This window comes from Microcaecilia unicolor, chromosome 14 (assembly GCF_901765095.1).
Source record: "Microcaecilia unicolor chromosome 14, aMicUni1.1, whole genome shotgun sequence".
NCBI lineage: Eukaryota > Metazoa > Chordata > Amphibia > Gymnophiona > Siphonopidae > Microcaecilia > Microcaecilia unicolor.
In genome coordinates this window covers 11,848,785-11,864,039 of record NC_044044.1, presented here as the reverse complement: position 1 = coordinate 11,864,039, position 15,255 = coordinate 11,848,785, and the positions used below count along the sequence as shown (strand labels likewise).

The window sequence follows — 15,255 nt, the reverse complement described above, 5'->3', positions numbered from 1 at the left end:
CCCGCTGAACCAACCTAACCATCCAATGGACCAATCGAATTCCACCCATAAATTGACAGTTTAAACGGAAAAAGCACAAGCTCACACTGACTAACCCAAGCCTCACATTTAATACACTTGTCCAAAACTCTCAACCCATTTAATCTACGAACTACGTACCCTCCCGTGCACCAGATCTGGAATGATGCAACCCTATTAGACTACGTAGTGTTCTCTCTTGACTCTTTCTCTATAACTTTTTAACTGTTGTCTTGTAATCCCCTTAGAATCTCCTATGTTCCTAACCTAGCTCAATACTCTCCACGAGGAAGCTCCACAGACTCTCACCGTCTCTTCGAACTATTAACCCCGCTTGATACTCTGTAACCACCGCCATTGTTCCATGTAAACCACATTGAACCTACCAAAAGGTGGGAAAATATGGGATACAAATGCAATAAATAAATAAATTAATCAATTGTTTCCATGTAAATATCTGGTCACTTATGGGAACAACTGAAATGTGTTTTTTTTTAGATTCGGTTCAGCTTGAGAATTTCTTAAAAGAGAAGCCCATTGTACAACATGATAATGCCACTTAGTTCTGCTTTCAGTGTTTTGTTTCCGCCTTCATTATAGTGGAGCGGAACAGAAGAATGGACTATAATATAATATGATTATGTCCAATTCTTATTGCTTTACTGGTCAATATTCAGCCCTCAACAGTCAGCAGGCTAATTCAAAATAAGCTTGTCAATGGAGCTCATAGAAGCACTGGAAGAGAGTACAGGCTAAAAGGAGATACAAGTCATGAGCTATAATACTGCTTTGAACATGAAGGGCTGGAAGAAGAATGAAAGAGCTGAGAAGGGGATGGAGAGAGGAGCTAATAGTGGGGCTGTGGGCCAGAGAGAAGAGTAAAGCTGTGAGGGCTGGAAGAGGACATGGAGTTGTTATGGAAAAAATGGCTGAGAGAAGAGAATACAAGCTTGAACAGAGGGAGATGAGCTGACCCAGAAAATAGGGATTCGAAGATTGGGGAAATGATCCAAGTTTGTTTGCTATGGGGAATCACAGACTGAGAAGAGGTTGAACTTGCAATGAAGGGAGGTCTTATCTGCTGAGGAGGGGTAAGGTGCAGGGATTAGTGAAGGAATGGGTGAGCCCAATCTGCAGAGGAGCAAAGCTGGCTAGGGAGAAGTGAGAGGGAACTTGCTGGGGAGTGGATGGTAACAGAAGGCTAGGGCAAGGGAGAGAAGAACAGGCTGAAGAGGTGTGGGGAACTGGGCTAGCGTTAAGAAATGCTAGCCCCAAAGCATGTCAGCGCACTGTGCCTCGTTCAGATTTGGGCAGGCTTGGGGCTCCCTTTGATATGGGGGCCCAGGGTAATTGCCTTAGTTGTCTCCCCACCCCACCCCTGGTCCTATCAAGAGAGAAAATATCCAAATGTAAAAAGTTAGACAATTCTTGTGCGGGAGCAGAAGAATTAAAAGGAGGGGAAGAACAAAAAGATAGGAAGGAGAAAGGTGGAAGCAGACATTAGGAGATTGTGAGAGAACAGAGAAATTGAGAAAGAGTGGTGGGGACAAGATGAGGGGAAAAGAAAGTGTAGTGTGGGTGGACTGAGGGGAAAAGGGGAGAAACACTGGTGAAGACTGGCTGAGGGAAGTGGTATGGTGTGGATGGGCAGAATAGAAAAGGGAGAAACTGGTAACTTGGTTTGGGAAAAAAGAATGACCAGGGGTGGGGGGAGGCTTTAGATTTGACCACATGAGGTTCAAATAACTTTATTGATATGAATATTCTTCATACCCATATTACCTATTCTACTCTTGACATGGACAAGGTTTATTCAGTCAAATTCACAACCCACTATGCATTTTTTAAAATTGTGGTTGCTTTGGTGGAGGTGTTTGGGGTAGGGGGGTATAATTTATGTGCGTTCACATCTCTCAATCATTATCAAAGGTTTGTCTGGGGCAGTTTGTAGCCAGTGTACATTTTTCTTCTTTTGCTTCTTCTCATACTTCAAAAGTGGGGCTCACTTTGCTTAGTTGTATTCTAGATGTAATACAATGAGGCCACCATAAGAAGATACTCAGCAAGTCTTGACAAGAAAATTATTCTTATTTTCCTCCTTCAAATCACATACTCTCTTCTCCCAAGAGTCTCTGTGTGTAATCTCAAGTGAATCACATTATCTCCCTGTGCCTCAGTTCTAAGCTGGCCTTTCTGTACGCTGGTCTTCAGATTCCCATCATTTACAGTGACAACATGGGTAGTCAACAGTTTACATAAACATTAACAAGGGGTATGTCCTCTAAAGCCTAAATCATTGCTACTTGTTGTGTTCTCTGGATCCACGAGAAAATCTAGGTCGAGACCCTTTTACAGCAATATAAGGGCTGTATGGCGTAGGCAAGAAGGTATCTGGCTATGATCTGCTTGTGGACACTGATGAGTTGGAAGAACATATTTTTTAAAAATTAAATAATGTGTTATGGGTATGGCTCTTACATAATTTATCTTTGTTCTTCTGAGCATCTTTTTTTTTTTTCCCAGACTTAATGAGCGGTTACCGCCTGGGGCGATCAGCGTCTACCTCTGGCGTGCGCCATGCAGCTTTTCATGTGCAGAGGCAGGCAACCCAAGGCAAGGAGAGCCAGAACCAGGTACTACTTCAGAGTCTCAGAAAACCATTGGACATGTTGATGAATTTTGAGAAAAGAACACAGAGTGGAAAAGGATAGGGTTGCACCGTGGCTTGGATGTGGCATGCCACAGAGAAAGCACGCTTTAGGGAGACAGAAACTGCTAGAAGCAGGGGTGTAGCCAGATCTCGAAGTGGGGGAGCCAGAGCCCAAGGTGGGGGGGGGGGGCACATTTTGGCCCACCTCCCTGCCGCAATGTCACATACCTTGTCCGGTGGGGGGCTTTGCAGACCCCAAAACTTTGCTACAGCGCTGCTGTCCTTACATTGCCTGCCCTTCTTCCACTCATGTTGTGCATGCTCAGTTTCAATAAAACCGAACGTGCACACGATGAGAAGGAAGCAGGGCACACAGTGCAAGGAGAGTAGCACTGAATAAATGCTTCAGCTGGCAGGGGTTGGGGACCCCACCAGCCAAACCGGCAGCCCTGGATCCATTTTGGGAGGGCCCAGGCCCCCCATAGCTACACCACTGGCTGGAAAAAGAGCAGTGCAGCACTGAGAGGGATCACTCCATTAGAAAATGTCCTCACCAGCCCTCAGCAGTAGATGTATAAACCAAAGAGGTAGGGATCTGCACCCAAAGAGCATCATCAAGGAAGAGGATCCAAGGTGGACAACAGGACGTGTACAGAACTTTCTTATAGATACAAAATGCTCAACATGTTCGTGCTTCAAAAAGTCTTCATCAGGGGCATAACAAGTTTGAATTCATGTATGAATCTAAGTATCACTATCAGGCTTATTTTCGAAAGTGATGGGCGCCCATATTTCGACCTAAATTGGGAGATGGGCGCCCAAATCGGTATAATCAAAAGCCAATTTTGGGCGCCTTCAACTGCAATCTGTCGCGAGAATGAACAAAGTTGATGGGAGCGTTGGAGGCATGGTGAAGGCAGGACTGGGGCGTGTTTATCGGCCGAGCAGAGATGGGCGCCCTTGACCGATAATGGAAAAAAGCGTTTTTAGCGAGAAGTTGAGTCACTTTTTCTGGACCCTTTTTTCTCACGAACAAGCCCCCCAAAAGTGCCCAACTGCCCAGATGACCACTGGAGGGAATCGGGGATGACCTCCTCTGACTTCCCCAGTGGTCACTAACCCCCTTCCCACCAAAAAAACAGAACTTTAAAAACTTTTTTTGCCAGCCTCAAATGTCATACTCAGCTCCATCACAGCAGTATGCAGGTCCCTGGAACAGTTGTTAGTGGGTGCAGTGGACTTCACCCAGGTGGCCCCAGGCCCATCCCCCCCCCCCCCACCTGTTACACTTGTGGTGGTAAATGGGAGCCCTCCAAACCGCCCCCAAAACCCACTGTACCCATATCTAGGTGCCCCCCTTCAGCCATAAGGGCTATGGTATTGGTGTAGATTTGTGGGCAGTGGGTTTTGGGTGGGGGGGGGGGGGGGATTTGAGGGGCTCAGCACCCAAAGGAAGGAAGCTATGGACTTCGGAGGTATTTTACTTTTTAATTTTAAATTGTTACAAGTGCCCCCTAGGGTGTCTGGTTGGTGTCCTGGCATGTGAGGGGGACCAGTGCACTACGAATCCTGGCCCTCCCACGACCCAATGCCTTGGATTTGTTCGTTTTTGAGCTGGGCGCCTTCGGTTTCCATTATCGCTGAAAAACGAAAGTGCGCAGCTCAAATCTGCACACATCCGATGCATTTACCCGGCACAAACCGTATTATCGAAAAAAAGATGGGCACCCATTTTTTTTCGAAAATGCGGTCTGTCCCGCCCCTTCACGTACCCGTTCTCGGACATAGACGCCCATGGAGATGGGCGTTTGATTATGCCCCTCTATGTAAACAGGCTAAATCACTTTTGCTGTATTCTTGGTGCAAGGTTAGCCATTATATAATGGTGGTAGAGTCTATTTTGTGAACGTATGCTCTTATCGAAAGGATAAAATTCATGCAGGTAAAATAAAATCAGTTATAACATCTGATTAAACTGATCTAGGCTGCCTGTTTAAATACTGATAGTTAGATTCTCTATCAGGTGAATTTTCGAAAGAGAAGGGCGCCCATCTTCCGATACAAATCGGGAGATGGGTGTCCTTCTTGCAGGGTCGCCCAAATCGGCATAATCGAAAGCCGATTTTGGGCGCCCTCAACTGCTTTCCATCGCGGGGACGACCAAAGTTCACGGGGGCGTGTCAAAAGTGTAGCGAAGGCAGGACTGGGGCGTGCTTAGGAGATGGGCGTCCTCGGCCGATAATGGAAAAAAGGAGGGCGCCCCTGATGAACACTTGGGCGACTTTACTTGGTCCATTTTATTTCTGACCAAGCATCAAAAAGGTGCCTGAACTGACCAGATGACCACCGGAGGGAATCGGGGATGACCTCCCCTTACTCCCCCAGTGGTCACTAACCCCCTCCCACCCTCAAAAAAAATCTTAAAAAATACTTTTTTGCCAGCCTCAAATGCCATACTCAGGTCCATTGCAGCCATATGCAGGTCCCTGGAGCAGTTGTAGTGGGGGCAGTGTACTTCAGGCAGGCGGACCAGGCCCTTCCCCCCCCTACCTGTTACACTTGTGGTGGTAAATGTGAGCCCTCCAAAACCCACCAGAAACCCACTGTACCCACATGTAGGTGCCCCCCTTCATCCCTAAGGGCTATGGTAGTGGTGTACAGTTGTGGGTTTTGGGGGGGGGGGGGAGCTCAGCACCCAAGGTAAGGGAGCTATGCACCTGGGACATTTTTCTGAAGTCCACTGCAGTGCCCCCTAGGGTGCCCGGTTGGTGTCCTGGCATGTGAGGGGGACCAGTGCACTATGAATGCTGGCTCCTCCCACAACCAAAGGGCTTGGATTTGGTCGTTTTTGAGATGGGCGTCCTCAGTTTCTATTATTGCCGAAAACCGGGGACGACCATCTCAAAAATGATCTAAGGACGGCCATCTCTAAGGTCGACCTAAATTTCATGATTTGGGTGTCCCCGACCGTATTATTGAAACGAAAGATGGACGCCCATCTTGTTTCGATAATACGGGTTGCCCCGCCCCTTTACAGGGCCGTCCTGCGAGGATGCCCTCATGAAAACTTGGGTGCCCCGTTCGGTTATGCCCCTCCACGTGAACTCAAATTTGTTATAGTCCTGATGAAGAAATTTTACAACATGGCCATGTTGGGCATTTTGCATCTATAAGATAATAAAGTCCTTCACACATCCTGTTTATGTTGGATCCTCCTTTTTTGGAGTTGCTCACCAGCCCTCAGCCAGCAAGGCAACTATGAGTTACCCAGGAAAGGAAAAAAGCTAGAAGTGTGACACTGAGAGCAGAGAAGAATTAAACTTTGTCACCCCTATCAATTAACTTTCTGGAGATTGAGCCAGCTATGGGTGTGGTTGAATATTTCATTTCAATGTACCTCTTAAATCACATTTTTAAAGTATCTCAAAGTGATACAGCAAAAATAGAAGCTTCCATACTCATAATACAGTAATATAATAAAATTATCCCATACCTCCCCAACACCTGTCATCCAGGTCTACTGTACTGCAAGAATGCCTATTAACTAGTACCATATGCTTTAAAAAAAAACCAAAAAAAAAAACTAGGTCTTTAGTCAAGAAAATTCAGACAAATCAGATTCCTGTCTCAAAGGGCCAGACAGTTAATTCCACAAAATGTGGGGGGGGGGGGGGGGGGCGCGATAACAGAAGATGTGCAATCTAAATTAACTGAAAGGTGAGCTTGAGACACTGAAGAAACAATTGAGATACCCATTTGTTTAAAATGGCATTTCCCAAGTTTCATTTCATTTTCTCAATGAATCAATAGAAACAAATGTTAAAATGTCGATTTTTTTTCTTAATAGTGTGTACAGTAGTGTATGTGCAATTAGCAAGATTGTTATTTTAGTTTCATTTTGGGGCAAACAAAATTATTTTACTTACACACCCCTATCAATCAATAAGTTATTATGTTGAGATTGTGTAGCTTGACTGCAGACATAGTTCTTCACAAACTTACCCAGATATTCAGGGTCTAACTCATGTATAACTTCGAACACAAGAAGAATTAATTTAACCTGACAGTTCAGTTTAATAGGTAACTAATGTAAATTCTTCGAAATAGGCATAACCGGATCCCTTCCTTTAGAATTGGAAATTTTTTTACACATTGAAGCCTGGACAGTTTGCTGGATGGTAGTCCTACATGAATGGGATAATGAGCATGACTGTTGGGCAGACTGGACGAAACTTTCAAGTCTATCTGCCATCATCTACTAGGTTACTATGTATAACGAGCATTACAGTGGTCAGTGTGAGCAGTGACCACTGCTTTTACCAATATAGCCAATCCATTTGATGCAAAAAGCAACAGGCTCATCTCAAGACCCTTATCACATTGTACAACTGTAGTAATCTGAACACGCATTGAGTTTTGTTGGTCTATCCTGATTTCAATATCTCTCAGATGAAGGAAAGTACCCTCTAGGTTCACTGACTTTGTTGAGTCCATTACCATCCTTCCCACCCAAAGAACCTCAGACTTTGAGGCATTGAGTTTCAGACCATTTAACAGCAACCTTTCCATAACAGCAGACAGGCATTAACATGGGTCATAGAAAAAGGTGGATGTCATTGACAAACATAGTCACCTAGAATATCCTTATTATATCACACAACAGCCACAGATAGATGTTAATGTCTAGTTACCACTATGGTTAGATTGAAGGCAGTCATTTATATGGGTGGTGGTGTCTGCAACAGTTTAGCTAGTTAGTACTGAATATCATACTAACCAGCTACATTTGTGAACACAGATTAGTGGGGAGGTGGAAGGGGAAATAGTTTATATTTAAATTAACTTTTAATTTTTGCAAATAAACCAGATACGCAATTCAGTGATATACATGTTCAGCCTGGTTGCAGAATCCAGCTGCTTTACGTATATCTATAAATAGCATCAAAATTCTTACAGGCAGCCACCTTTCTACAGAATAAAACTAGTAGAGTTTGCGCACCTTTTCATAGGTGTCCGAATCCCCAGTAGGTCTGCACTTTCCAAATGCCAGATCTGACCACTGAAAACAATTGACAAACCTAGGCTGGTGTCTGGCTTTCCGTAGAGCAGAGGTTTTCAACCCAGTCCTCAGGACACACCTAGCCAGTCAAGTTTTCTGGATACCCACAATGAATATGCATGAGAGAGATGTGCATGCCCTACCTCCACTGTATGCAGATCTATCTCATGCGTATACATTGTGGGTATCTTGAAAACCTGACTGACCAGATGTGTCCTAAGGACTAGATTACATAAGTAAGTAACTATTACCATACTGGAAAAGATCAAAGGTCCATCAAGCCCAGTATCCAGTTTCCAACAGTGGCCAATCCAGGTCACAAATACCTGGCAAGATCCCCAAAAAGTACAAAACATTTTATACTGCTTATCCCAGAAATAGTGAATATTCCCCAAGTCAATTTAATAATGGTCTATGGACTTTTCCTTTAGGAAGCCATCCAAACCTTTTAAAAACCCCGCTAAGCTAACCGCCTTTACCACATTCTCTGGCAACGAATTCCAGAGTTTAATTACACGTTAAATGAAGAAAAATGTTGAGGAAAACGGAGACCACCTCAATCCCGATGCATCCTCAGTGTCTGATGTATCTCCCAGAGCGATGGAGATCGATGCCTCCAATGCTGAAATCAATGGACCAGACTTGTTGACACCAAAAAGTAATTTGCGCTGCTTCTAACGACCTTTAATCCTTCTCTTGACATCTGTGTACAGAGGATTATGGTCAGGCCCCCGATGCTGGGCATCAATTATGAGTGTCCATAAGGGACATGTCCTGTTGCAGTGGGTGCAGTTCTTTTAATCCATTTGAAGTTTTCTGTGATGTCTTGAGAAAAAAATAGCAGACATGAAATCAAACGACGCAATGATTAAATTAACTTTGACTGAGATCCTCTAGGCCTAAGGGAGCCTGGTGAGCTGTAGAAAAATAAGGGAAACTTAAAAAAAGCAAAAAATCTGGCTAAGAAACTAAAGAGGGAAAGGATTCTGGCCTTGTGTGATGCTCACACATCAAACTAGGCAAAAACAGCAAAGCTACTGCCATAAAAAAAAAAAAAAAAGATGCAAGCTGAGGCGAACAGATGGAGAGCATCCTCTCTGCGCCACAGAAAAGTAAAGACTGACCCGGCCCTGTGTGATGACAGTGGGCAGGAAGATGTTCGCATGAATGGATGGCTGCTTCCAAAGGTTTCTAGAAATAGAACACTGGGGAGCATCTTGGTACCGGGGAACCGTTGGTGATGTTGCCCGTTAGTGAGAATATGACCATCCTGCCTGTCCTCAGAGAAAAATACTTTTTAGCATGTGTGTTAAAAACGCTGTGCGCTGGAGCTTAGACCTGCATTAGAATGCGGTGCTTTTTGCACAGTCAAAACCTTAGAACCCTTCCTCCTCCAACAGAAAAGGCAGCCAAATCACTTTTCTGAATACGCATGCACAAAACATTGCATGTAGCATTTCTGCTTCAGACTGGGTTGAATGAGCAGGCCAGTCAAGTCCTGTTTTTTTTGTCTGATTTTCCCATTGATTTTCCTCAGGACTACAAATCCATGCATGTAGTAGGGAAAAACCAGGCTGGATCAACATTTTCAGTTGACCTAGGGCAGTGGTTCTTAACCAAGTTCTTGGAACACATCCAGTCAGTTTTTTAGGAATATGCATGAGGTAAATATGCATACAGTGGAGGTGGTGCATGCAAATTTATCTCATTCATATTCATTGTGGGTATCCTGAAAACCTGACTGGCCAGGTGTGTCTCAAGGACTGTGTTAAGCACCCCTGACATAGCAACTCTAAATGCATTGCAGAATGCTGTTACTAACAAAGTGAGGAGTCATAATTTGTTTTATTTTGTGACAGGGTGTGCAGGAGCCACAGCAATGCCAAGGAGGTAGAGAGAGGGATGGCAAGCTGCTGGAGGTGATCGAGAGGAAACGTTACCTCTGCAAAGAGATCAAAGCACGGCACAGGCCAGACCGCAGCCTGTGCAAGCAAGAAAGCATGCCCATCCTCCCCAGCTGGAAGAAAAATACAGAGAGCCGCAAGACAGGAACACCTCCTTGCCGCAGGCAGCAGACAGTGCTGTGGGACACTGCCATCTGAGGAATGGGTATGCCACGTCTGCGGACCACAAAGTTCCTCATAGACGCAGCTGGCCGCGTCAGGGGGTTATCAGTCTGCCCCTAGGGCAGGACTAACAGGTCGCCTCTCCGGAGTCCCCTGCTGAAGGAATGCGTGAGACCTCTGGGTGGGAGTACGGGTGGGAACAGGGGTGGGGGACAGTCCGACTTGGGGTGGAATGTGAGAAGCTACAGTCCAGTTAAAGTGGGTAGGCAGTATCCTGGATTATGATAAATGAATCTGTAAGGTATATGCATCAATTCATCTATTATTTATGTCTTTATTTATTTTAATCAGTGTGACAACTGATATACAGAATCTGCAGCAGCACTGCCAATAAATTGATTATACATGTGTATGTGTGCATACACATTTCTCTTAGAATTCTGTAGGGTGTTGAGACACATATTTAACATATCCCAGTTTCAACTAGGAACTGAAGGAGTCGAGAAGTAGCAGCAGAGTTGCCACAAAGAAAGGAATCTAGATGCAGTGATAGATTTTGGTGTGTCAGCCACAGCTCCTCCTTCATAGCAGGTCAGAAATGGGGCAGGAGACCTATGATAGGGTTAAGGTGTCTCAAACTTGATACACAGTGAAAGCAGCAGAGGCAGTAGATTGGCTGATACTGCCAAGAACTTCTCCAGTCTCATGAAGACCACTGGGGTTATGAAAATTTGATTTTTTCAATGGCACACATAGGGTGCTCCAGACTGGATCCACAGTAACAATTTGCAATTCTAAGAACTTTAATGTCATAGGCAGTGGCCTTAGAAAGCAAGGTCTGGCTGGTTGAAGTAAGTTTGTGAGGGGGGAAGGGCCTAATGGTTAAATCACCGGACTCTAATTATGGTTACCAGATGGGTCCAGATTCACCCACAAGATCTACCCAGTCCCGGCATATAGGGACTTGTAGCTCTGATTCCCAACTGCATTCAGCCCACAGTGGTAAGTGGCTTCTAAGCCACTCACAGCCGCGGTCCAAGTTAACCCTGGATATTCGGTGCCTGGGCATGTCTAGCATCCTACATTGAACATCCGGGTTAGTATGACAACCTGTAAGCTAACTGCTTACTGGCCAATATTCAGATCAGTGAACGGATAAAGTTAGTACAGTCTTTCAGCTGTCCTAACTTCATCTACTCACTTAACCAGTTAGCAGACTGAATATCACCAGTTAAATGCTGGCTCTGCCCATACTTTTCCTACTTTCATGGTTAGAGAGGATATTCATTGCACTATCTGGTTAAATGCCACTGAATATCTAGGACTGGCCAGCTCAGTGAGGTTTAACAGGGCAGGAGTCTTTCCTGCCCAGTTGAACCCTTTTGCATATTGACCCTAAGACTATAATTCCATCCATATAATGGGGTAAAGTCAAGACTGGATCATTGCTGTCAAGTCTCTAGCCAGTTGGCAACCCTAATTTATAATCCTATGTGCGTTCATTCTAAATATTTAGTTCACGTCCCGGTGCATTGTAGTTTTGTAGTCCCTGCTTTCGTAGGCAGTGGAATGGGGTAGGTCACTGGGGCTGTGGCCTGGCCAAACCTTTGCCCCGTGTAGCATTACTAACTAACGAGCTTGAGGTGTGGAGCGGGTGGGTCTGGAATGTAATAAGACCCCCATCCCTCAAAAAAGGTGTTCCTCTGCTCCTGATGCTTTTTATTTGAAAGGAGCACAAGTACCAAAATACATCATGAGGGGAAAGTCACCATAGCAAGAATGGCCTTGTCTCCTACCAAAAACTGGGTCACTTGGCAACTTTAATTTCCATCTGTCCTTAACACAAGTTGCTTGAGGGCCATCTGCTTACTTGTTTGGTGGGTGAAGATTGGAAAAAAAAATCTTTCCAGTAAGAAGGTAGAAGATGCCTGAAATCTATAGAAGCAGAGGTAGATGGAACCAACACTGTATGAAATTCAGACCTGGGGCAGGTACAGAGCTTAGGACTGGAATACCCAGGGGGAGGGAGGCAGGACCCCTTCCAATGCAGCAATAGGCTAATCTTCTGTGCAGGAATGACTGTGTCATTAGACAGTGATCCGCCAACTATGGAAGTCAGCTTCTATACAGCAAGCAGGAACTTGCTGACACACAGTTGGTGACATAGCAGACTGGCACCCCTCCAATAGCCTGGCGCTTGCATTTCCTGCATCTGACAATGGCACTGGGTAAAGGTGAAGGTTTTAGGGAAAAAAAGAGTAGAAACTGAGCATGGTCTACATTACAGTGACTTCTATAGCTTATAATGTGGGCTGAAGCAAATGTAACTATATCAATCAATTAAATAATAGTCTCCTTCTAACTGTGACTTCTTCATAAACTTTGAAAATCCAATCGTCTCATTCTTCAAACTCTCAGTAATAAATAAATATAAAAGAGCAAACCTAGATGTTTATAAATGGAGGGAAAAGCCTCAATGGACAGCTCCTGTAAAGTGTGGCACCACAGCCTCCCGTACAAAGGAGCACATCTGTCTTATCATAGGCACAAAACCTTGTCCGCCATTAAATGTCCATTCTTATATTTAAATTTAGTTTAACTTATTTATATAATGGCATGACTTATCTGTGTACGCTGTTTAGTGATATCCAGAACGCCACGGCCGACTATGGCCAGAGTTTCGAAAGTTTATGAAGAAGTCACAGTTAGAAGGGGACTATATGTTTAATTGATTGATATAGCTACATTACAGTGTCACAGGCCCTTATCTACAAGTTCTAATTGTTTTTGAAATGTGTTCCGATTTCTGCTGGTGTTTTGTAAATCTTTAAAGACAGCATCACTGGACTGGAGCCAGTGATTGCACATAAAGACAAGCAGAGCAAAAGTTAAGTTGGTGCTGATGGTCTGTGCATATGAAATGGAGTTTTGGGGGGGGGGGGGGGGAGGCGGGAAAATTGCTGCATCAAACTATTTTAACCTTTGAAACAGTTTTAGTGTAGTACCTTCTGCTTTTCAATATTTATGCTGGGTAGAAAGGGAAGGGGTTATTTATTTTAAAAATATCTTTTTTTGGTTCATTCCATTATAATACTCAAAAAAGAAAATGATGAATTATAATGTATATATTATAAAACCTATTGTCAAAATAATATTGCTGTTTTAAATTATAAAATTTTCTTACGGTTAAAAAGCGCTTTGTAAAAATTATTCTCATGTTACTTCATTTGAGGCTATGAAGGGTGGCTGCCTGGACCAGTTGGCTTCTATTAGCCCAGCTCCTATTGGTTGTGTACAACAGGGTGAGGTCCCAAAAGAGCAGATGGGATACTGCTTTTAAAGACTTTCTAATACGTAACTGAAATTTCTGGAGGCAGCCATAGAGTAACCAGCTGGCTCCAGGTCCTTAGGCACAGGCTGAGTTATTCTTTATTCAATCCCACCCCCCTCCCCGTGGAGTAGCTTAATGGTTAGCACAGTAGCCTGAAAACCAGGGGAAGTGGGCTTGATTCCCAATGCAGCTCCTTGTGCCTCTGGGCAACTCACTTAACCCTCCATTACCGCAGGTACAAAATAAGTACCTGTATATAATGTGCAAACTGTTTTGATTATAACCACAAAAAGGCAGTATATCAAATTCCATCTTCATTACCTGCAGTTCTCTGTCTCTTTTTTAATACCGTTGTATGGAAAAATTTAGACACCCCAAACTTCATTTCACTGAATCCCTACGAGGCCCTTTTACTAAGCCATGCTAAAAAGTGGCTGGCGCTGTGTGTACCACGTGGGTTTAATGCACATTTCCATTTTGTTCTGTAATGGCCACACACTAATTCCCCAAATAACACGTGGCCATTAGCATGGGAGCCCTGACCGCCACCTACTTATCTCACGTGATAATGTGCCCACACTACCCCACTACCTACTCTCCACCCATAGACACGCCTCTTGAGTTAAAAAAACCAAACATACTAATTTTTAGGGCGGGCTTAGCACGCAGATCGCCACACTACCGCGGGATGGCTCAGCACTTTCCACAGCAGTGCTTTACGGCATACAGTAGGCATGCACTAGTGCCTACCTGGCTTAGTAAATGGGCCTCTAAGAGAACAGAAATTCATACAATCTCTACATGGTACAAAGTTAAAACATGGCATGTTTCTGCAAAATTTAATGCATCAATACTATTTAGGAGATTGAACATAAGTCAATATGGCAGGTGCAAAACTTTGGACACCCTTCCAAATGATTCATTACTATTTTTTTTTTAAAAGGTCCAAAAACTTTACTAAATAGGCCTTTCATTAAGTTAGGTGAAAACAATCCCATAGTGGCACAAATATTTTAACCTTCTAGCCAGTCAGCTTGTGACTGTTATTCTGTCTACTTTTAACAACCATATACTCCTTTCCTTAAGCAGCTGTCTGAGCATTTGAAAATGAAGATTTTTTTTCTCTTAGGAAAGCAAGGAAAGGCTATTTTAAATAAATAAATAAAATCTTTAAATGCTGTCAATTAGCAATTTCAACTGACAGAAACAGTGGGCCTGATATTCAAAGGATTTATGCTCCTCTAGCTTTGGGCCCCTTTTACAAAGCGGCGGTAAGCCCAACGCGGGCTTACAGCTCGCTAAAAAGGACTGGAGCAGTCCAGCGGTAGTTCCCACCCCCAGCGCACTGTCATCTAGCGCTACAAAAATATATTTATTTTTGTAGCACCGGTATGTACCCAGTGGTAATCAGGCAGTGCTGCATGCTGCCTGGTTACCTCAATGGGTGGCGGTAAGGGCTCCATCCCCCCCCCCCCCCCCCCCAAAATGTCTGCGCGGTAAGTGCTTCACTTGCCATACGCCCATTCCCTTAAAAAAATTAAGACTGCGGTGAAAGGGGGCTTTGGAACGTGGCAATAACATGCGCCGACGCCAGCACAGGCCCCCCTTTTGCCGCAGCTTGGTAAAAAGGGCCCTTTGAGAGTTAAACTCAAATTGCCTCTTTGAAAATTTACTAGGACTGAGTGCATAAAGTTTTACTCAAAAGTTCACTAAATTCTAAAATTTAGGAACATAAAAAGTAGGTGACAACACAGGTAGATTTAGGGTGAGAAAAAGAAGTTAGGAGCTTAGCATTGATTTTCAGTACTAGGTTAATAAATTAGGCTCAAATCTAGGTAAACGAATGGCAGCCCTAAATTTATAAGCATAAAACGTATGCTCCTAAATTAAGATGCATTTTCTGGGAAGTTATACTCCTAAGGGGCCCTTTAAGAAAGGTGTGGTAGGGGTGCTGCACGCCATCGGCCCGGCGGTAGTTTCGAAGTTGGCGTGTGCAGTTTCCCATGGTAGAAAATAATTTCTATTTTCTACTACAGGGCATTCCCGGCGTTAAGCAGTGGCGGAGCACTGCACTATTAACACAGGGTTAGCTTGTGAGCCCTTACCACCTCCTAAATAGGTAGCAGTAAGG

The 15,255-nt window shown here is 44.1% G+C and overlaps 1 protein-coding gene across 1 annotated transcript in view; it reads left to right on the top strand.

The window, feature by feature from the left end:
- LOC115458289 (neuronal tyrosine-phosphorylated phosphoinositide-3-kinase adapter 1-like) overlaps nt 1–9,960 on the top strand; it is a 99,485-nt gene extending 89,525 nt beyond the window's left edge. Inside the window, exons 5-6 of the mRNA XM_030188152.1 lie at nt 2,542–2,651; nt 9,587–9,960. Coding sequence (XP_030044012.1) covers nt 2,542–2,651; nt 9,587–9,829 — 353 coding nt within the window. The 3' untranslated portion in view covers nt 9,830–9,960. The remainder of the gene's footprint in view (nt 1–2,541; nt 2,652–9,586) is intronic.
- The last annotated feature ends 5,295 nt before the right edge of the window (nt 9,961–15,255 follow it).